The 21,126-nt window shown below is 52.3% G+C and overlaps 2 protein-coding genes and 1 long non-coding RNA gene across 9 annotated transcripts; 2 read left to right on the forward strand and 1 right to left on the reverse strand.

Annotated features, from left to right (window-relative positions):
* Positions 1-142: 142 nt before the first annotated feature.
* On the reverse strand, positions 143-4,799 carry DPAGT1 (dolichyl-phosphate N-acetylglucosaminephosphotransferase 1). 3 transcript variants are annotated; one of them, XM_082342155.1, is made up of 9 exons: positions 4,432-4,799; positions 3,997-4,117; positions 3,608-3,821; positions 3,216-3,362; positions 2,050-2,134; positions 1,492-1,680; positions 1,083-1,170; positions 761-916; positions 143-677 (listed from the first exon to the last, which is right to left on the reverse strand). In XM_082342155.1, exons 1-9 carry the CDS (start codon positions 4,590-4,592, stop codon positions 612-614), a joined length of 1,227 nt encoding a protein of 408 aa, XP_082198281.1. In that variant the 5' UTR covers positions 4,593-4,799; the 3' UTR covers positions 143-611. The 3 variants fall into 3 exon arrangements, with proteins under 3 accessions (XP_082198281.1, XP_082198282.1, XP_082198283.1); XM_082342156.1 differs by lacking the exon at positions 1,083-1,170 and having other exon boundaries at positions 1,563-1,680; positions 4,432-4,784; XM_082342157.1 differs by lacking the exon at positions 143-677 and having other exon boundaries at positions 797-916; positions 1,064-1,170; positions 4,432-4,787.
* Positions 4,800-5,190: 391 nt separating this feature from the next.
* On the forward strand, positions 5,191-6,035 carry LOC309605835. The gene is made up of 2 exons (XR_014231560.1): positions 5,191-5,306; positions 5,784-6,035. It is a non-coding gene; the product is annotated as an uncharacterized lncRNA (long non-coding RNA).
* A 3,472-nt stretch (positions 6,036-9,507) lies between these two features.
* C2CD2L (C2CD2 like) lies at positions 9,508-18,605 on the forward strand. 5 transcript variants are annotated; one of them, XM_082342134.1, is made up of 14 exons: positions 9,508-10,295; positions 12,277-12,372; positions 12,752-12,871; positions 13,050-13,160; positions 13,250-13,366; positions 13,461-13,572; positions 13,724-13,832; positions 14,519-14,583; positions 14,656-14,801; positions 14,893-15,067; positions 15,778-15,879; positions 16,024-16,160; positions 16,249-16,534; positions 16,965-17,506. In XM_082342134.1, exons 1-14 carry the CDS (start codon positions 9,942-9,944, stop codon positions 17,006-17,008), a joined length of 1,974 nt encoding a protein of 657 aa, XP_082198260.1. In that variant the 5' UTR covers positions 9,508-9,941; the 3' UTR covers positions 17,009-17,506. The 5 variants fall into 5 exon arrangements, with proteins under 5 accessions (XP_082198260.1, XP_082198257.1, XP_082198256.1 ...); XM_082342131.1 differs by lacking the exon at positions 16,965-17,506 and adding an exon at positions 17,513-18,605 and having other exon boundaries at positions 9,510-10,295; positions 16,027-16,160; XM_082342130.1 differs by lacking the exon at positions 16,965-17,506 and adding an exon at positions 17,513-18,605 and having other exon boundaries at positions 9,511-10,295.
* Positions 18,606-21,126: the final 2,521 nt, after the last annotated feature.

Raw genomic sequence — 21,126 nt, forward strand, 5'->3', positions numbered from 1 at the left:
CCTTCTTGCTAGGAGGGGCCTGATGTACTGAAAGAAAAAGGATGGGGCAGAGAGATAGGCATCCTCTCCGAGGAAATGCCTCCACCAACCCTCCCAGTCTACCCTAAAATGCCCTATATAGGAAATACACCTACAGGAACAATAAGAAAAAGACGACAGTTTATTGTCACCACTGGGAGCACCTGGCCCCCCAGTCTGCTAAATCATCAGAATACTTAATTTATAGTCAAATGTCAAGTCACCTTCGAGCCTGTGTCCCTATCCCCAGCCAGGGTTCTATCCCCAGGCCCAACGTATTTCTTGAGTGTCAGAGTTGTGGGTAATTGCATCAGAGCTACAGTATCCCACCTTAGGAGGCTGCAAAGATGGGACGGAGAGGGGGAGTGGCAAGTTGAAGAAAGCCATAGGCAAAGTCCAATCAATAGTCATTAGAGGGCAAAAAAGGCCCAGGATGTCAATAATCACAGGGGAAAGGAAATGCTGAGGACAAAATCTGGAGGAGAATGAAGGGTGAGAGAGGCCTGGGCCAGGAGGCAATCTTGGTCTAGAAGAGGTTGGCCTGAGTCAGGAAATCTGGAGGCTGTGAAGCAAAGGACAGTGGATCAGGGGACTCAGACATCATAGAAGAGTCGGACAAGCTGGTACCGAATGGAGAAGGTGACAGCACTGCCCACGACCTGTAAGGAGAAATGAACTACAGTAAGAACCACAGAGAAAGGGAGACAAGGAGATGTAAACCACATCACCAACAGCATTGCACCTGTAGCAGCAGCAGGAACAGGGTGAGGTTTCTCTCATGCATGGGCCCAAAGACTTTAAGTAGGAAGTTGATGAGGGTCATGTTGTTACACTCCGTGAAGGCACCATCCTCATTCTCACTCTGGCGCACTGTCACTAGCCGGAGGCCTTCTGCTACCTGGAGGGGTCAAAAGTGGAGAGAACTTCAGCTAATAACTACGCTTCAGGAATGGGGATCTGCTCAATGTTTCCAAACTCCCCTTGGGTGTGATGTAGGCCTAGGTTCCCCACTCCCTGAATTCCGAATGGCAGCCTAGAGCCTTACCTCCTTGTTACCCTGTTACCTTTAGAATAAAGGTGCCCAAGAAAGAGAGGCTCTTGGTCTTGAACTTGGAATAGCTCATCTCCAGTTTGCCTGTCTTGGTATTGAGTCTGCAGGGGAAGACAGCTTCATGTGACTGGGCCACTACTCAAAGAACTCTCCTCCCTGTGGTTAATTAATAGGAAGAGCACTGAATGTGGAGTCAAACACCCTGAGATCTATTTCTGGCTCTGCTGCGTGCTTCTGTGTGATCAGAGCTACTGTGAACATTAAATGAGACCGTGGAAGTAAATGTGCTCTGTAATGTATAAAGGGCTAACTGCATGGCAAGAGTTATCCCTTCTTCGGGCCCATTCCCTTTGCACAGCAAACGTCTAAGGCATTCCAAGGGAAAAAGCTATGATGTCCCTTTCAAGCCCCAAAGCGGCTACCTGGGTATACGGTGGCGAGGGCAGGGGATGATATGCAGGAGCTGAGGCAGTGAGTAGACGAAGTTGAACACCTGGGGCATGAAGAAGAGTAGCATGGTCTTGCTGAAGTGTCCCAAGATGCCCACCACGGCAAAGGTCATGCCAGCAAAGTAACAGAAGGTATCTCCCACAAACACCCGTGATGGGTACCTGTGTGGGGGAGAGGATCTGAGCCAGTGGCAAGAGGCATTAGCAATCCTTTCTCTCACATCACACACCCTGTGCACTGGGCTAGCCCTGACCCTAGTTCTGGCTCAGAGGACATTCCAGCTCTCCCAGCAACTCTCCAGGAAACAAGGCCCTGAATCCATCTATTCCTGGGGGCTCCACAGCACCTGCCCCGGGCTACAGTTGGGTAGAGAATATTTAAGATTTAAGAATATTACCAAAAAGACCCAGAAAACACTCAATACAGAGATGCACAGGTTAAGCCTCTCCGTCAGGAGATGGGTCACAATCAGGAGGACCGTACTGGCCACAAATTCAAATAGCTGTCCCACTATCCACAGGCCTACTTACCAGTTATGGTAGAGCAATCCCAAGGTGGTGAAAAAAAAGGGTATCATGAAGTAGAGGGAAAAGACATGATCATCCCGATAATCACCTTTGGAAGCAGGGGAAAAAGAAAAAAGGAAAAGTTGATAGCCACTTCCCCTGCATACCTGGGTCCTATTTTTGTCTGTCCCTGAGTTCTGTCCCAAGCTGTATCGTCCACCTCTCTAAGTCTCAAGAACTCACTACCCCTTTTATGTCACCCACGCAGTTCCCAACAGTTCACCTCTTTCATGAACTCTTCCTAAACTAGTTACTATCTTACATTTGGTTTAGACCATTCAGACCTAGGTCTGAATACCAGCTTTACTTCCTAACTGTGTGACCTTGATCATGACACATTTAACTTCTCTGAGCCTCAGTTTCCTATCTGTAAAAAAAGGCTGATGAAAACACCTGCCACATAGAGCTGTTACAGAGTTTAAAGTGAGATCACATTTTAAAAGTGCTTAGCTTTAATAAGTACTTATGGATGTCCAACAGCCAAAAACCACCAGAAACACGTCTGTAGTCAAAGCTGGGTTTACTGACTTGAAACAAGAGAAACTTTGGAACCCACACACCATGGGAAACCATGGGATGCCTCAGTAAGGAGGTGTTAGGAGGACTTGTTATAGAATTTGTTTTAAATAATTCTGGGGAGGATGCAAGGAGGGAGAGTTTTGCCCTGCACTGGGTGCTGTCAGCAGAGATAATGCTATGATTGAGCATCTTAATAATTTTTATCCAAGAAGTAAGAGGAACTGAGTTGTTATCGGAAGGAAGCAGCAACCACTCATGTTAGCTAGAAGGGGATCTTGGTCATTTTTGTGAGATGCACCGTGTTCCTGTGGTTTTGTCTATGCTCAGACATGGTTACAGAGGGGTCTAGTTTTGGTCTTACTCTATCACGGTCACAGAGTGACCCTGTCTGATTCTGAGGTTTTATGAAGTTGTTTATGTTCAATAGGAGAAGACCATGGCCTACCTATTAGTGCCAATGCCGTTATAAATGACAGGGCTGCTATTTTTCTTTCTCACATTTAACAAATCTTAGTTTCTTTCTCATGTTTAACAAATTCCCCAAAGCCAGATATCAGGCAACTTCCTTAACACTCAGACTTCTCTTCTCTCCCTAGTCCAATCCCACCTACCTTCCAGCTCCACCAGGTTGAAGACGATGATGGAAGCAGAAATGACTAGCGACTGGCCAGCCTCTAGGCCATTAATTCCTGCTAGGATATTGATGGCATTAGTACAGAACACTGCCAGCAGCCCCATGTAGACATAGTACAGGATCCCTGGGGGGAGAAAACAGTAAGAGAAGTAATGCCACCTGTAGAATGAGAATTTAAGGATAGTCTTCTGAGAAAAGTGGTGAGGATAGAGGATGGGATGAAAGGCCAACAAAAGGATCTAAGAAAACACAGGGACAAAACAGGGAGGAGAATGTGGAGCACCAGGAAGGATGCTCTGCTGCATATCTCACAGGGCAAGGGTGCCCTGAAGTAGGGGCCATAGGGGCAGAAGTGGCAGTGCTACTCACCCAAGTCCAGATGCAGGCCAAGAAGTGGGCGTAAGGGCTTGGGTACCACAATGGTCGTGTTGCCAAAGTTGGTGAAATAGACCATGAGGAGAGGTAGTGAGGCAGCTGTGGGCAGCAGCAGCTTATGGCGCCAGCGCAGATTCAGTACATCATCCGCGAAGCCCAGGAAAATCATGCAGCAGATGGCAAGGAGCGCACCTATCAGGGCCACAAACTGGGGAAGGCTCGGGCAGGTCACGGCTCCAGCCTTCTCCCACTTCACGGTTCCTTTCAAGAATTCCCATCTTTTCTTTCGTTCTCAGCCCCTCCCCCCACACCCAAATAACCCCAACTCTCTCCAGTAGCTCCCAGTCCCAGCCACAGGCAGCAGCCCTCACTAACCCACTTACTTCATGGTGGGGGAATGCTTTACACTGCTCCTCCACAAAGCAGTTCAGGAAAGGGAAAGGGATGAAGCAGAAGAGTATGATAAGGAAAACAGCACCGCTGATCACTCCCTGGGACTCTGGGCTGTGGGCCAGCATCAAGCCGGGTGGAGGGGGAAGAGGAAAGGGGGCGTGGTCACTCACTAGTGCAAGCACCACCATAACCTGACTTGGGAGCGGGGAAGGGCACTACTACTGGAGTCCCAGATCCACCCAAGGGTCCCACCTTCCCGCCTCCACCCCTTCCCCAATGCTAACCAGATCTGCCCTCCACCTCCCAGAGTCCCGGGCTGGCTGTTGGGTTAGCATTTCGTCTCCGCGCGCAGTCCAGCACTCCAGCCCCCGCCCCTGCCTGCCCACCCCTTCCCCACTGCCCCGGACCAGCGCGCGGCCCCTCACATTTGCTGCCGGCTGGACTTGTTGAGGTCCTGGCCGCAGAGCCGTGCGGCGATGAAGTGGCCACGGAAGGCAGGGATGAGGGTGAGTGTGGCTACAAGTCCCAGCAGCGAGCCGATCAAATTCACCAACAGCGGCGTCGGCAACTCCGGGAAGGCCCACATGGTGACCGGCCAGGGGGCCCGCTCGGCCCCCTCCTTAGCTAACGGGCAAGCTGGGCAGAAGCCCTGAGGCCCCAGCAGTAAGGAGTGGCCGCTCCCCACAGGCTGGATCTTCCCACACCACCCTGAGCGAAACCCAGCAACTCTGACCTGAGCCGCCCTCTGGACTCCCTCAAGCCTCTATAAAGCAACCTTGGCTCTGCCCCACTGCATCTGCCTACCCACTGTTTCCACCCGGATCTAGTTTGCAGAGCAACTGTCGCTGTGGAAGGCGGCGGCCATTTTTAATATGGGCATAAGAGTAGGGACAGAAGTGTGATTTTAAACTACATCCTTTATTCGAGAGTTGAATCATCAAGAGGGGATTGGAAAAGCAATTAAAGAAGGACAAACAAAGGCGGATACTTTCCTAACATCACATTAAAGATGTACAGCCCAAAGCGGAAAAACTACTTGCCCGGTTCCAAGATGAGCGCCTCCTTGTACCACGTGTCTGACGCCGCTTACTCTTCGTCCCACGTCAAGTTTAGCTCCGTCGGCCTTCGCTGGTCGCCTTTAAAGGGCCAATGCCCCGCGTTTACTCTGGGACGTCTCTGGAGACGGGAAGATGGCTGCTGGGAGCAAGGGGGAGGGCAGGAGGAATGAGGATGTGGAGCAGCACCTGCTCGGTGTAGAAAACCTGTTGCCAACGTAGTCAACGTTGGGAAGGAAGCCAAGGTAAACACAACTCAGTTCCCCGAAACACAGCTACAATTTGGAAGATGATGTAAAATTTAAAGCGCGGACACTGGAAAAGCCCCTCCCACTTCATGTTTTTCCGTGTCCTTGATCCAGGTACTTTTCCTTCATCATCCCACCCGCCTTCTGCCCCCCCAGTAGCAGTTAGTTGCCGGGCAACACTGAGGGGTACTTCAGCACTGAAGGGGCTGGGAGTACCCTCATGCCCTCAGGTCTTGGATTTAACCCCGTACTTGACTTTCCTTGGTCCTGGATGCACTGTGCCAGGCTCCCAGTCGGAGGAGGTGAGGCTGAGGCTTTGGAAAGAGCTAAGTAGGAGAACCAGACCCACAAGTGGCTGGCTTCCAGTAAGTCTGAGGAATTCCCAGGCAGGTTTCTTCCTCCAGGTTAGGTGCCTTTTGCTTGGCACCTGTTTCCTTGCAAATAACAGTTCACCAGCATCTTTCTCTTTAACAGACACACAAGCTGTTAGATGGCAAATGATTTCTAGTCCTCAGAGAAGAATTCATCACCAGGAAGTGCGGGAGACGACTGAAGTATGCTGACATTTTGTTCATTCTTGAATAAGGAGTCAGGGTCAGGTTGATTCCTTTTAGGCCAAAGATAGGCCCTCCTGTCTCTCCAAACCAGATGTGAAATGTCCTTTCTACTCGAAGGTGGCTCTAATTAACAACTCAAACCATGTATATAAAGTAATCCCAGTAATTACTTGATAGTAGTATTCCTCCAAATTTTCAGTGCTTATTATCCCACTGTATTGTTTTTCTGTGTGTGTGTGTGTGTGTGTGTGTGTGTGTGTGTACCTGCACACGGGTGCATGAGTGTGCATCTGTGCCTCTTAGACTGGAAATTCCCTAGAGGCAAAGTGTTTTCTGTTCCACAGTGTGTTCCTATGGGGCTAAGGACACACAGATATCTGTATACAAGGCATTATCACACATAATGAGTCTGGATCTGAAAGAGGTACAGAGGGCAATAGGAGCACATGGAGAGAGCAATTAGTTGTGACCAGGGGAAGTGAGAGGACCTTGAGGAAGAGTAGTGTCTCTAAGGATTTCAGTGGGTGGCAAGAGTGGAAGGGCCTTCCAAACAGCGAAAGTGAGATGCCAGGAGCAGGTGGAAAGGAGGAGCTTGTCGGAGCCCCAGAGGAGGCAGCATTCAGTTATCTTGTTGATCAGGAGCAGGCTGAGACTCCCTGGAGGTCTGAGGGACAGTCTGTATCTATTTCCTGTTTTATTAGGAGGCCAATCCTAATAACTCTTCCTTCCCAGCTTGGCATTGGGCACCTTTGTCTCTTTCTTCTCCAGAGATTGTTAGCCCTCCCCCACACACCCCCCTGGAAGAGGGTAGGGGATACTTGTTCAAAAACAAGACACTGGGGATTCATCATCCATGCATACATGTTACCATCAGAACATGGTTACTTGGATACTTGTCATATAATCTGAATATTTTTGTTCCCATGATGGTAAATGCCCAGTTGATTATCAGCCTCACCAGGAGAAACAAACACACACATGACTTGGCCACACTTGAAATTGTGTGCCTGTCCTGGTACAAGTTCAAAGCATTTACCTAAATGCTGAAGCTGGTCCTAGGACCCATGGATCAGGTGAGTTTCCGCTGGTTTCTTGGGCTGAGTAGACAAAGTCTGAGACGTGCATCTCCTACTGGGGAGCTCTGAGTGCCTCCCAGTAAGCAAAGCTAATGCACTATTAAGGCTGATTGCCTGACAAAGACTGTCCCAGAAATGTTTCACAGTGCTGAAAAAGTCCATATGAGACAGCTTTGGAGAGTCCGGATCTATGACACTTGCAGGACCATATCTGTGGCTCTTTACAAGCAGCTGAGTTACTCTTTTACCATTTCTTCCCACCTCTCTCCTATCAGTTTATCAAAAGTTGTTAGCTGATAGCAAGCCCCAAGATCTCCCATTCCACTTGGATGACATGAATGGGTTTTCAAAAGATGGAAACAATATAGCAATTCTCAGTGTTTACATGTATATGGGAATATTTTCTGTTAGACTTCTTAAAATTACAAAGAGGGCTTCCCTGGTGGTGCAGTGGTTGAGAGTCTGCCTGCCAATGCAGGGGACACGGGTTCGGGCCCTGGTCTGGGGGGATCCCGCATGCCGCGGAGCAACTGGGCCCGTGAGCCACAACTACTGAGCCTGCGCGTCTGGAGCCTGTGCTCCGCAACAAGAGAGGCCGCGATAGTGAGAGGCCCGCGCACCGCGATGAAGAGTGGCCCCCGCTTGCCGCAACTGGAGAAAGCCTTCGCACAGAAACGAAGACCCAACACAGCCAAAAATAAATAAATAAATTAAAAAAAAAAAAATTACAAAGAATTTGCTAACCCCTACTATGTGCATGGGAAACTTTTAAGTACTGTGGGGACACAAAGTGATATAAATGCAATTGTTTTCCCCAAGGAGTCTACTTCATCATATTAAAGCACCTTGAGTCAATATGAGGGAAGAGAGATGAGTAAGACAGGGTCTCCACTCTTAAGCAGCTTTCTGGTGAGTGGGAAAAACAGACATATAAACAACCAGCTAGGCTATAAGGCAGAATGAAATAAGTACAAGAGGTCTAGTAACAAGTGGATGGAAGATTGGGAGGACTAAGTAGAGAGACTAATATAAGACTGAATTGTGAAGCAGTATCTGGCAGCACAGGACCAAGTGCTCAGTGGAGGAGTTGAAGTAAACCCAAGAACTCAGAGACCTGAGATGAACTCTGAAGAACCCTGAAAAGGGTTCTTGGGGGAAGAGGGTCTTCATAGTGAAACGGTACCTGGACAACTTTCCGCATAACCTGCTCCCCTAGCCCTAGCTGCTCTGTCCACTGACAGCTTCCTTCTGTGTCCCTGAGTTCTCTCCTCCCTTCATTTCTTCTCCCCTCAAGATTAAAAATCCACACTCTAGGAATCTTCTATGGTTTTGGAGGTCCAGTGATAATGCATGGGCAGGGTCACAGCAAGGTTACCCCATCACCCTACCCCATTCCTTAGAGTGAAATCTGGGGATGCCCCAGGCTTTCCTACCACCTCCTGTGGCTCAGGCACCCTGTCGCTGACCTGACAGGTTCTGCTTAGCTCTGCAACCGCGCACTTTAGAAGACATTGTTTACTCCCATCTGCTCACTGCTCAGACTAACGACTGGATTTGGGAGAGAGATACTTAACGCCTCTCTGTTTACCTCTCTAAGGAAGGCCTGCCATATGTATGTGGGGAAAAAGGGCCTCTTGGGGAATGGGGATTCCTTTGAATCCTTTTGTAGGATTTTCCTTCCCCTGCCTCCAGAAAGCAGTGACAAGCCTCTGTCCTATAGGGACGAAATCCATTCCCTTAAATCTAGGAAAAGGGATGGATCCTGAGGCCAGAGTGTACCTATAACATAATTTTTTGGGTGCTTGCTGGGATATCACATATTTGGATGGCAGGGTCTTCTGGCTGAATCTACTGATAGTCCAGTGCTGCATTGCCAGCTCCCTCCTCGTTGCCACCCACTCTACACGTGCTCTATAGGCAGGAGCTGTTACTATGGAAATAAATTATTTTTAAAAACAGAAGCAGCCCCAGGCTTTGGAAATATCTCCAGAATAAACCCACACGAGCAAGGAGGTTAATAGGGTGTCCCTTGGTCCTGGCTCCAGAGGGAAGAGGATGGGGGTGGAGGAGGAGGTTCAATGTTCCATGTTCTATTCTCAACCTCTACCAGGTTCAGGTTCTGGTTCCTCTCGGGTCGGTATCAGCTGGACCTCTGCCAGGCACTTCTATCTAGGAGGGATGCTCTGCAGCTACATACCCAGGGCCTAGCTTCCGCCAGGACATAGGAACCAAGAAGCTGCTGAGCCTGGGAGTGTTGGGATAAGGGGTTGATGCTATTCACAGGGGTCACCTCCTTTTTAACCCCACAGGCGTCCAAACTATGGAAAGCTAAGGAACGTAGGGGGAAGCAGAGGCGTCATCTCAGGTGAGTGAAATTACTCTTGCTTATTCTCGCCTTGAGCTCGGGGGAGCAGGAGTACCCCCGATTCCAGGATGGGGCGGGGTAGTTAAAGATCCCGCCTATTCCCAACCCTAGAACCTCCTCCGCTCTCCGCTCCTCCTCCCACCCTCTTCTAGCGCTGGAACGCCGGGCTCACTAAGCCCCGCCCGCCGCGGGTGCGGCTCCTTTAAGGCCGGATGGGGGCGGGGGGCCCGGCGGTGTTGTCAGTGTCAGCTCTGCGCACGCAGCCCTCCCGGAGCCGGTGCCGGCCTGCGAGCCCCAGCGTCTCTGCAGACGAGTCCCCGCCCGGGTCCGGCGGGGCCCCCGCCGTGGGAGGAGTCGGGCGCTGGCCGGCGACTAACCCGGGTTGGACTGCCGGACCAACCGAGGAGGGCCCCGGACTCCGGAGAGAGGGACCCCGGCGTCGCGACCCCCCAGGAACCTCCTCTCCTCGATCTGTGGCACCCACTAGTCCTGGGCACCCAGCCCCGGAGAGCCCCCGATCCCGCGCGCCGAGCCCCGGGGGAGCCCGCCCCCGGCCCGCGGCCCGCCCGGGCCATGCTCCCCCGGGGCAGCGGCTGAGCCCGAGCCGGAACCGGGACCTGAGCCCGCGCGGAGCATGGATCCAGACTGGGGGCAGCGGGACGTGGGCTGGGCGGCCCTGCTGGTCCTCTTCGCCGCCTCGCTGCTTACGGTGTTGGGCTGGCTGCTGCAGTATGCCCGGGGCTTGTGGCTGGCGCGGGCCCGCGGGGGCCGGGGCCCGGGACCCGCCTTAGCCGCCGAGCCCGCCGGCTCCCTGCGGGAGCTGGGCGCGTGGCGCTCGCTGCTGAGGCTGCGGGCGACTCGGGCTGGCGCCCCTGAGGAGCCAGGCGTCCGGGGCCTCCTGGCGTCGCTCTTCGCCTTCAAGTCTTTCCGGGAGAACTGGCAGCGGGCTTGGGTGCGAGCGTTGAACGAGCAGGCCTGCAGGGATGGGGTGAGTTGGACAGGAGGACCTAGGTGGTCCCGTCACTCAGCCTTTTCTTCTAGAGGAGGGACTGCTCAGGCCAGGAGGCACGTATGGGGGTGGGGAGCAACTGGGGAACCCTATGGCCTTTCTCTTCCTCTGGGATCAGAGAAACGGGTGCAAGTGAGGCTGGAGGTTGTAGAAATGCGGCTGTGTCCCAAATCCTCTATTCTTGCGGTCTAGGTACTCTTTGGCTCCAGACCAGTGCACAACTTGCTGTTCTCATAGCAACGCTAATCCCTGTGCCCCAGGGCACTTCCGCCCAGCCTGGGTGCTGGTTGTGTGTGTGGTGTGGGTGGGGGGGGGCGTTGCAGGGGGTAGAAGGGAGACTTGTGCACCTGTGGAAGGAATTTGCCTGGTCCTCATGCCACCACACCCAGTCAGCACTTCATGCCCCAGATCCCTGGTGTGATCAGGCAGGTCTCCGGGGAGCCTGAATTCCCCCCCACCCCATCCCTCAGTAATTTCACTGCTGCAGTCTAACACGTCCTTCTCCATGCTCCCTGCAGTGTCTGTGTTGAGGGAAAGGTATTCAGGTGGAAAGGAGATTGACAATCCATGCCCCGCCCAGTAGATGAGCCTAGAGCTGCCCCTTGAGGGTCAGTCACAGACTAGCCCAGCCTACTTCCTCCCATTGCACCATGGGCAGCTGGCCTCCCAGGAAGTGGGGCAGGAAGCGTGGTCATAAGACTGAGGTGGGGTGGGAGGTGGAGACCGCCCTCTCTTGGGGTCCACACTCATCTTGGCCCTCACAGTCTATTAGCCCCTGGCTCAGAGGGTTCTCCATTTCCAGCCACCACTAGTCTGAGGGTTTTAATCCACTAGCTCCCCAGATGCTTGGAAACAGAAGTGGCCATGCAAGAAATTGCTCTGCTTCCTCTGCCCAGCTGACCTGAAAGCCAGATGGCATCTGTCAGTCTACGCCGTGAACTCAGCCCTCCACCCAGCTCTCCCTGTACCTTGTCCCTGGGTCAGGACTGACTCCCCGGGACAGCTGACTCAGCTGGACATTAGCCTCCCTTGCAGGGGGTGGGGAGACTGGCGTTCCCAGCATCCCTTGGCCTGGCTTTTGAACAAGCCTGCTACAGTAGCAGAGAAGTTGGCTTTCCCTGGTTTGCCGGGCAAATGAGCCCTGTGGATTTGTTTCCTCCCATCCCAAGACCCGAGGAGGAGCTGCCAGCTCAGTCTGTGCCCCCTCCTCAATTCTTCCCATCCTGCTCTCTGGATGGGGCTGCAGCAGTTTGCTTCCACTGCTGTGGAAGAATTAGGAAGCTCTTACAACACCTAAGCTAAGCAGCTTTCTGCTCCCTAAAGCCACCCTGCTGTCTGCCTTGAGGAATTAGCCAAGTCTCTGGCCCTTGAGCCCTCTGAGCTTGCTTTTCTTCCCAGTTCCTCTGGTAAAGTTCCCCAAGGCCATGCTGAGCTAGTCTTCATCTCCAAGAATATGGATAGAGTCATACTCTTATGCCTCTACATCCTATTTATCTGGAAGAAGGTTTAGCTCTTGTCTTGAATAAGGGGCCCTACTGCTTTCATCCTTAGCTTAGCTGTGTCTCTCTCTGCCCAGCTACGATATACAGGTGGCACCAACACCTTTATTATTTTTTTTCTATGCACACCTTTCTTCGGGGGTAGGGTGGGGATGAAGAGGAAGCTGGGGGAGAAGAGGGAGGCTTCTGGCATTCCAGGAGAAATCTAGGGTCTTCAGCTCAAGGTGATGTGGTCTCGGAGGTGGTCTAGCTTCCCAGGTCTCCCTAGCAGCTGCAGGCCCCTGGAGAGGCGGGGTTCAAGGGGAACACTTCCTGTCCTAAAGCCCTGAGCCAAGGAGGGGCCAGAAGCCAGCCTGCAGCTGAGGCCTCCGCAGTGCCAGGGCCTAGCCAGCAACTGAGTAGGCCAGCCCTGTGGGGGGCAGCTCCAGAGACCTGATCCTATGCCCACATTACTCCCTCAGAGCTCCATCCAAATCGCCTTTGAGGAGGTGCCCCAACTCCCACCCAAAGCCAGCATCAGTCATGTGACCTGCACAGACCAATCAGAGCGCACCATGGTAAGGGTCTGATGGGCACTGCCTTCTTTAGGGCTGGAGTGGGAGCTGATCCTGACTTCCCTTTAGTCTGAGCGTTCTTAACCTGAAGTCTTTGAATGCCTTAGGGAATCCCAGGATTGGCTTCAGGAGGTCTGAAAATCCCACTAAAGTTACATGCAAACTGTAGTACATGTGTGCATATTTGCGTTTTTCTGGAGAGAGGAGTCTTTGGCTTTTGTCATTCTTTTATGGGCTTATGACCCCCAAAAGGTGATTCCCAAGGAAAACCAAAGTGGAGTGGGGTCTGCTGACCCGTTGTCGGGAAGGACAGGGCAGGGCCAAGTTGAGCACCCTTCCTCCGTGCCTGACCCTCCTTGCCCCCGTGCCTCGCCTGTCTCAGGTGCTGCATTGCCAGCTCTCTGCTGAGGAGGTGATGTTTCCAGTCTCTGTGACCCAGCAGTCCCCCGCTGCCGTCTCCATGGAGACCTACCACGTCACTCTGACACTGCCACCAACACAGGTGGAGGAGGATGTGGGAAATTGAGTTGGGCAGGGGGCGGGTGGTTCAATTGCCTCAGCCTTTTCAGTTTGGTTCCTTTCTAAGACAGAATTTGGGAAGGGAGGGTCCTGGGGGGGCGGTTGGGAGTAGTTGGAGGAGTGGGGCAAGTCAACCCAGTCCCTTTGTCCCTTGTCCCCAGTTGGAAGTCAACCTGGAGGAAATCCCTGGTGAGGGCCTGCTTGTATCCTGGGCCTTCACTGATCGCCCAGATCTCAGGCTGACAGTGCTTCCCAAGCTGCAGAACAGGGAGGTAAGGGGGCAGGGCTGGGAGAGAAGCGACAGAGCAGGGAGGGGGAGGCGGAGCTGGGGGGCCTCACCTCCTTGTTCTCCTCCCCGCAGAGAGGTGAGGAGCAAGTAGAGCTCTCCACTATTGAGGAGCTGATCGAGGATTCCATAGTCAGCACCCAGCCAGCTATGATGGTCAACCTCAGGGCTTGCTCTGCCCCTGGCGGCCTGGTGAGTAGGTGCTCAAAGCAAAGAGTTTGCGTGCATACTGTCCCCAGGGTACTGTGTCGGGATTCTTGGTCTTTTTACCTCCTTCTGCTCTTAGGTACCCAGTGAGAAGCCACCTGTGGTGCCCCAAGCCCAGCCAGCCATCCCCAGACCTACCCGGTTATTCCTAAGGCAGCTTCGAGCATCTCACCTCGGACGTGAGCTGGAAGGTGAGAGCCAGAAGCTTCTGGGGGACTGCCGAGGCTATGGTTGCAGGTGCTCCTGGCGCCCCCCCCCCCCCCGCCAAGGGCGTGGCCTCTCTGCTCCTCAGTGGCCTCTCAGCTTGGAACTGAGCATTTTCAAATTTCCGGTTCCCCACAGGCACTGGGGAAGTGTGCTGTGTAGCTGAGCTCGACAACCCCATGCAACAGAAGTGGACCAAGCCCATGAGGGCTGGGCCTGAGGTGGAGTGGAGCGAGGACCTGACACTGTAAGGAGTGACTCCCCAGCCCCCACCCTTGCTCCCACGGCTGGACTGGGGATCAGAGCCTTCCAGCAGAGCCCTGGCATGAATCAGCTCTGTTTTCAGTAAACCTTGGTGTGAGCCTCTACTGTCTGCCAGGCCCTGGCCTAGTCCAGATATAACCAAGATACACCCCCGCCCTGAGTTGATCACAGGCTAGAAGCAGAGACAGGTGTACGTAAAGAAGATGGTATAAGTGCTCCAGTCCAGGTTTACACAAAGTGCCGTGGAAGTGCTTAGATGGGGGAGCTTAATTCCCACAGGTTGAGGATCAGAGTAGGCTTCATGGAGGAGGTGGCATTTAAATCACACCTTCGAGCAAGAGTAGGATTTTAACGGAGTGTTAGAGAAAAGTGTTCATGGCAGAGGGAACAACTTGAGTAAAGGAAAAAGAGAGTGATTTGCCATAGAGGGAGACTGCGAAGGCAGGATGGGGCAGGAGCATGAAGGATTTGAATGCCCAGCTGAGTAGTATGGTCCCTGCTCAGCCCCGTCCCATTCTCTTGGGAAGAGACCATATTTGGAGGATGATTGCAGCACTTATTCTATCTTATTTACCTCCATCTCTCTCTGCCTCTGGCCTGTGATCAACTCAAGGGTGGATTCAGTTTGCTAATCTTCCCCCTCCCTGCCCCACCTCTTCTTGGCCACAGGGATCTGGGGCCCCAGAGCCGGGAGCTGATCCTCAAAGTGCTGAGGAGTAGCAGCTGTGGAGACAGTGAGTATGGGGCAGGAAGGAGCACCTCTGGGTGGGTGCTGAGCGGGGCCTGGTCATGGCCCCAGCTCACAGTGCCACCCCTTTCCCCAGCTGAATTCTTGGGCCAGGCCACAGTGTCTGTGGCCTCCCCTTCCAGACCACTGTCCCGAAGACAGGTGTGCCCACTCACCCCTGGGCCAGGGAAAGCCCTGGGGCAGGCAGCCACCATGGCAGTAGAGGTGAGAAGCTGCCCCCTGGGGGGAGGTGGGAGGACACGGGGGAAGACCAGTCTCTGAGGCCCTGCCTCTTTCCTCTTCCACCCCTCGGCAGCTTCAGTATGAGGAGGGCTCCCCCCGGAACCTGGGCACTCCCACCCCCTCCACTCCACGCCCCAGCATCACACCTACCAAGAAGATTGAGCTTGACCGGACCATCATGCCCGATGGCACCATTGTCACCACAGTCACCACCGTCCAGTCCCGGCCCCGGGTAGATGGCAAATTAGGTAAAGAGGAGGAGCCTGGGAGCCCAGCTCTAGCCAGGGGCCCCAGACTGCAGATCCGTGGCTGGACAGGGAAAGGGCAAGGAAAGCCCTAATTCCAACTCTCCCTGTTTTCCGACCACATCTTCCTCATTGTCTTCGACTCTCTCAAACTTTCTGTTGCATCCCTCCATTTCCCTAACTAGTCCTCTCCCTCTTCAATCCTGGATCTACCAGCCCCTCCTACGGTATTCTCACACTTCCACCTCCCCAAGTTGCCCTCTGTCTTTTCACACGTCTCTCCCCTTCCCTTTTCCCAGCCCCAGCTGCCCAATTGCCCCTCCCTCGCCCCTCAACCTCCAGCACCCTGTGGGACCCTGCAACAAACCCAGTGGCCTCCCTGGCAACTCTCCCACTCCCAGGGGCCCTCCATGACATTTCTCCCATGGAATTCCCCCTACCTCCACTGGACCCCTTTGCCATCTCTGCACACTCAATATTTTCATGGCATCTCTCCACGCCCTCGGTGGGCCCCATGGCACTTTCCCACGCTCCCATTGGTTCCTGTGGTGTCTTTGTCCCCATGGCATCTTCTTAGTCACCCCTGTGATTAATCATCCCTTAGTCATCCCTACCCTCTGAGTCAACCAAAGTCTGCATCTCAATAAAGACAGTAGGGGGTGGGGGCCACTCTAAAGCACCTCCCAGCTCACTGACCCTCCCCCACCCACCAGACTCCCCCTCCCGCTCCCCGTCCAAGGTGGAGGTGACCGAGAAGACAACAACTGTGCTGAGCGAGAGCGGTGGCCCCAGCAGTACCTCCCACAGCAGCAGCCGTGAGTAGGGAATCGGGAAGTGTGAGTGGGGGTTGGCACCTGGGCCCCAGAGTCAAAAACCATTTGGGGTGGGGCACAGGAGTTCAGGTCCAAGAAGGAGCTGGGGAGGAGTCAGGCTAGCCATCCCCTGTATCCGTCATCCAGCAGGGGAGAGCCACCTTTCCAACGGCTTGGACCCTGTAGCAGAGACAGCCATTCGCCAGCTGACTGAGCCCAGCGGGCGGGCAGCCAAGAAGACACCCACCAAGCGTAGCACACTCATCATCTCCGGTGTTTCCAAGGTAACGGGGCTCTGGGGAGAGGAGCTGGGCTAGGGAGAGAGCCCTCATTGGTCACTCCTGCCCATTTAAAACTTGTCCCTCCTGCCAGGTGCCCATTGCTCAGGACGAGTTGGCACTATCCCTGGGCTATGCGGCATCCCTGGAAGCCTCAACGCAGGATGATGCAGGGCCCAGTGGAGGTCCCTCTTCACCTCCCTCAGACCCACCAGCCATGTCCCCAGGACCCCTAGATGCCCTCTCCAGTCCCACGAGTGTCCAGGAAGCAGATGAGACAACACGTTCGGACATTTCTGAGAGGCCCTCTGTGGATGATGTTGAGTCGGAAACAGGGTCTACTGGTGCGCTGGAAACCCGCAGCCTCAAGGATCACAAAGGTGGGGAGATATTGGCAGCCCCCCCTCTTCTTTTACACCCAGTATCATCACCTGGGTCCCACTGGACACTAAGGGACATAGGAGCCTCAGGCCAATCTCCTCCTTCCTCCCCTAAGGGATCCCAGAGTTCCCAGCCTGTTTCAGCCAAGCTTGAGTAGAGAGGGGGGACTTGATGCCTTGAGTCTTGGCTTGGATCTAACAGGCTTGGGTGATAAGAAGAGATGTAAAAATATTTCCTTTTACCTCCCTTTTTCTTTCTTCCTGGATCTAAGCGCATATCCTCCTTCCCTTATTCTCGCCCACCACCCTTTCCTTTCATTCTTTACTCTCTCCCCTATGAGTATAAGAATTCCTACCCCAGGCAACCCTAGGAGTACCCCTCTAGCAGTGACACAGTCTGTGCACAGCTGTGGTATTTCTAATTTCTCAGGTTCAAGGGCTTGCCCCCAGACGTCCACATCCCTCTGCCAGTGAGTCTATCACTCACGAATGTATTTATTTATGATTTAAGCCTGCATCACTTCTTGGGATAATGAGAGTCCTAAGTCCGAAGCCTGCCGTGTAAGCACCCTTCTCATTATATTCGTCCTGAATTTACCTCTTTGAAGTTTTCCAGACACACTGCTTCCTGCTCACACCCTGGAATTTGGTCAACAAGTCAGCGTCAACCCACTTTGTCCCTTCATGGCTTTTAGGAACACCCTCTGCTCCGCCTCTGTCTTTCCATAGTAAAGAGGCCCAGTCGTCCATCTGTCCTCACGGAGCAGCCAGCCCCGTGACATTCCACCTCAGGGGCGGTGGTCAGGAGCACACACGGACTCCCACGAGCATCACCGTGTTTTCCCCAGGAAGGCTAAAGGGCATGTTTGTTCTGTTCCGCATCTTGGACCCCTTCACGCTTGTCCTTTCTCGGCTCCCCTCCTCACCCCACCCCGTGGGGCCCCCCTCGCTGCCTCAGCCTCCCCTCTCCCCTCACAGTGAGCTTCCTGCGCAGTGGCACTAAGCTCATCTTCCGCCGGAGGCCTCGTCAGAAGGAAGCTGGTCTGAGCCAATCACACGATGACCTCTCCAACACGACGGCCACACCCAGCGTCCGAAAGAAGGCTGGCAGCTTTTCTCGCCGTCTTATCAAGCGCTTTTCCTTCAAATCCAAACCCAAGACCAATGGCAACCCCAGCCCCCAGCTCTGAGGGCCCTGCTCACCTCCTGAGCTAGGAGAGGGCAGGCGTCCTCTCAGCCCCTTCCCCACATTCCCTTCCATTCCCCTTCCTGGATTCCCAGTAGCCTGGGCCAGGGAAGCCCTCTGGGTTCCAGGATGCCCTGTCCACCCTGGGCTGTGGGGCTAGTTGGAAGGGTACTTGCAACGGGAAGCATGTGAGACGTGGACACCCGTTGCTGAGGACATAGAAGAGGGAGTGGGTGGCTGGGAGTGAGAGGGGGCTCTGTCCTGGCATGTGTGGGCACTCCCCAGACCCGCTGGCCTGCTGTCGACACTGGCCCCTCAGAGGAGTCCCGGGGTGCGCAGCTCCTCAGCTGATCCTTCCTCCCTTATTTATTCTCTTTTCTATTTATATGTGTGGTCCTGGACCCTCAGTGAACAGGTAGTAGAGGGCATCTCTCCCAGGTGACCCTTCTTTCCTATCCCAGGAGGGTAGGCAATTCCCTTTCGGATGGGGCTCCTTCACCTCCCTCAGGTCCCCACTCCGACCAGCACCAATGTCTGCCTCTGAGGACATTGACGGCTCATAGGAAGCCGGGCCGGTGCCCGGGATGGGGGGCAGGTACTCCCCACCTCCCTGCCTCCCCTTCTGCTCCTCATCCCTCCCTCCCCCTTTGTTACCGTTTTTGTACTTGATGCCTTCTCTGTGAGCAGTGGCTCTGTTGGAAGGAGGGAGCCAGGAGCCTGATGGGAAGCCTTCCCCCGAGAGATGGCTTTAGGGGCTTTATTTACAGAGCGTGTGATGATGGAGCAAGAGCAGAGCTGCACCTCTGACTAGCGGGAGATGATGATGTCCATTGCTGTGTGATGGCCTGGAATTTAATTTATTAAAGTCAAATTGGAGTTTATAAACTGGACAACTGGTCATCCTTTGACAGGCAAATGGGCAGCGAGGCTGTGGTGTTGACGGAGTGGGAGGATCAGAGGCAGGGCCCAGATAGTGAGGTGGGGTCGGTGACACATATATTGGGTCTACGAAGTTCCTGCAGGGAGGAAGGGACATGTAGAGAGAGGATGGGAGAACAAGCGTCTTTGAAGGGTGAAGTTGTAGCAAAAATGTCAATCAGAAAAAAAAAGTCCATCGGCTAGTACGGGCATCTTCATTCCCCTTCCTTGAACAGGCTGCTCCTTCTAGAATATAGGAGAGTCCGGAGCACAGCCTCTGGATCCAGACTGCCTGGATTTGAGTCCCAGCTCCACTAATTATCTTTGTGACCTTGGGCAAGATATGTAAACTTAGAGCACCTCACTTTTCTCATCTGTAAAGTGGGGACTGCGATAAAAGTAACTATCATTTGGTTGTGGGTTAGAACTTGGCTGGCATACAGTCAGTGCTGAATAAGTGTGAGCTGTTGCCTCAGAAGAGACGGATTGGGAGGGGGAAGTCTTATAAGGGTTTCATCATCATCAAAAAGTCTTTCACTCCTAAATGTGGGCAAATTTCAGGGAGTTATGGATACTAGCAAACTCTAGGACGCTGGTTGCTGTTCTCTGGGATCTTACACAGGACTTGAAACAGATAAGCTGCTGCAGGATGTCAGAGAGAGCACTCGACCAGTAACAGAAAACCTGGGTGTACCACAGACACAGCAAGTGACCTTGAGAAGTCCACTTCTGCTTTCTGAACCTTAACTTCCACATCTCTAAAATGAAGGGTGGCCTAGAAAATCATCCAGGTCACACTCACTTCCAGCCTTGCCATTCTGACTAACCTATATCACAGGGGCTTCAGGGCACCTGCCTTTGGCTAGGCAGCTTGGAGTTGTTCATTTTCCCCATGCTCCTGTCCGCGCTAGTCACAGAATAATGGAATATTTAGAAAGGGTGGCAGAATATGGATGTTTGGTTAATTTGCATATATTGGTATGCTAAATTCTAGGTCCTCAAAACTCAAAGATTTATCAAGCTACTTCCCCTGATCTAAGAAATACAACTCTTAATAGTTCACAGAGCAGCAGTTTGTTTACCAATATGACAAGACGGCCAAACACACTGAACTCGAAATTTCACAAGAAACTATTGTTGATGGGAGGGCAGGTATTCAGATTCCTACTAGACCTGTGGATTGAGCTGATGGTGACTGGAAGATGTACTCAGTTTCTAGGGTGATCTGCCCAGAACTCAATGCAATCACATATTTAGTAGTGGCAAAGAGCCTGACCACATTTCAAAAATAGGGATTTAAAAAAATGAACGCAAAGAAACGCAAAACATAACCTAATTCACTTTATACTTTCAGAAGAGATCCACAGTTTTTGATGAGTATGAATTACGCTTTAAGATTTTCTGGCAGCTTTTAAAGAACAAATCTCAGGATGTGTCTTGAATTATCCAGCCAAAATTGTGTCTTGTTTTCAAGAGAAGCAGATTGAGATGGAAGTGACCTATGTTAGACAGCAATACACCGTTTCAAATTTTGGAAACATGCGTGGATTCCAGAGATATCCTGAAATTTTTGCTCTGTAAATATTGTTTGAATCTACACAGCTCAGTGAATGGATTTTTCTTCATGAAATTGCTAAATTAAAGCTAAGAGCCATCTTTAGTGGTGTAAGTCTGAATTAAAATACAGTTGGCATTTTATGAAGTATTAATACACCTATGTGCTTTTGAATGGATAAAGTTGATAAAACATATTTTTGTAACTCTTGAATTATATTTTAAAATAGGGACAAAGTTTAATTCACTGTTTGTTGTTAGTAACAAACTTCATGCACAAAATTCTGATTTTACTCTGGCTTTGCTATTTTTTAAAAATATTTATTTATGTGGTTGTGCCGGGTCTTGGTTGCGACAGGCAGGCTCATTAGTTGCAGCTCCAGGGCTCCTTAGTTGCTGCCTGCATGTGGGATCTAGCTCCCTGACCAGTGATGGAACCCCGCCCCCCTGCATTGGGAGCTCAGAGTCTTATCCACTGTGCCACCAGGGAAGTCCCTGGCTTTGCTATTTTTAATGGCATCTTTAAGTTCATTTTATTTATATTGAGCATGTAAGGTGTTTTCTGATTATATAAATTATATAGGTTTATATTTAGGTTAGAAAATATAACACAGTAAATATCAATCCCAATGAACTTTACTAACGTACATAATTTTTAAACAAATATGTCTTGGACCCTTACTGAGTTTCAGCCACTAGGCTAAACAATGGGGTTATAAACGTGAAAAACACACGCAATCCCTGCCCTCTCTCACTGAACTGAGTCTAGTGCAGAATGCAGACACGTAAACAGGCAAATACAATACCGCGTGATAGAGCTGTAATGGGGAAATGCAGGAAAGGGATGTCCAGGAAGACTTCCAGGAAAAAGAAGCATCTTCGTTGAGACCAGAAGAATGAGTAGGAATCAAACATATGTGGGAAGGTGAGAAAG

This window comes from Balaenoptera borealis, assembly GCF_965194805.1.
Source record: "Balaenoptera borealis genome assembly, chromosome: 11".
Lineage (NCBI taxonomy): Eukaryota > Metazoa > Chordata > Mammalia > Artiodactyla > Balaenopteridae > Balaenoptera > Balaenoptera borealis.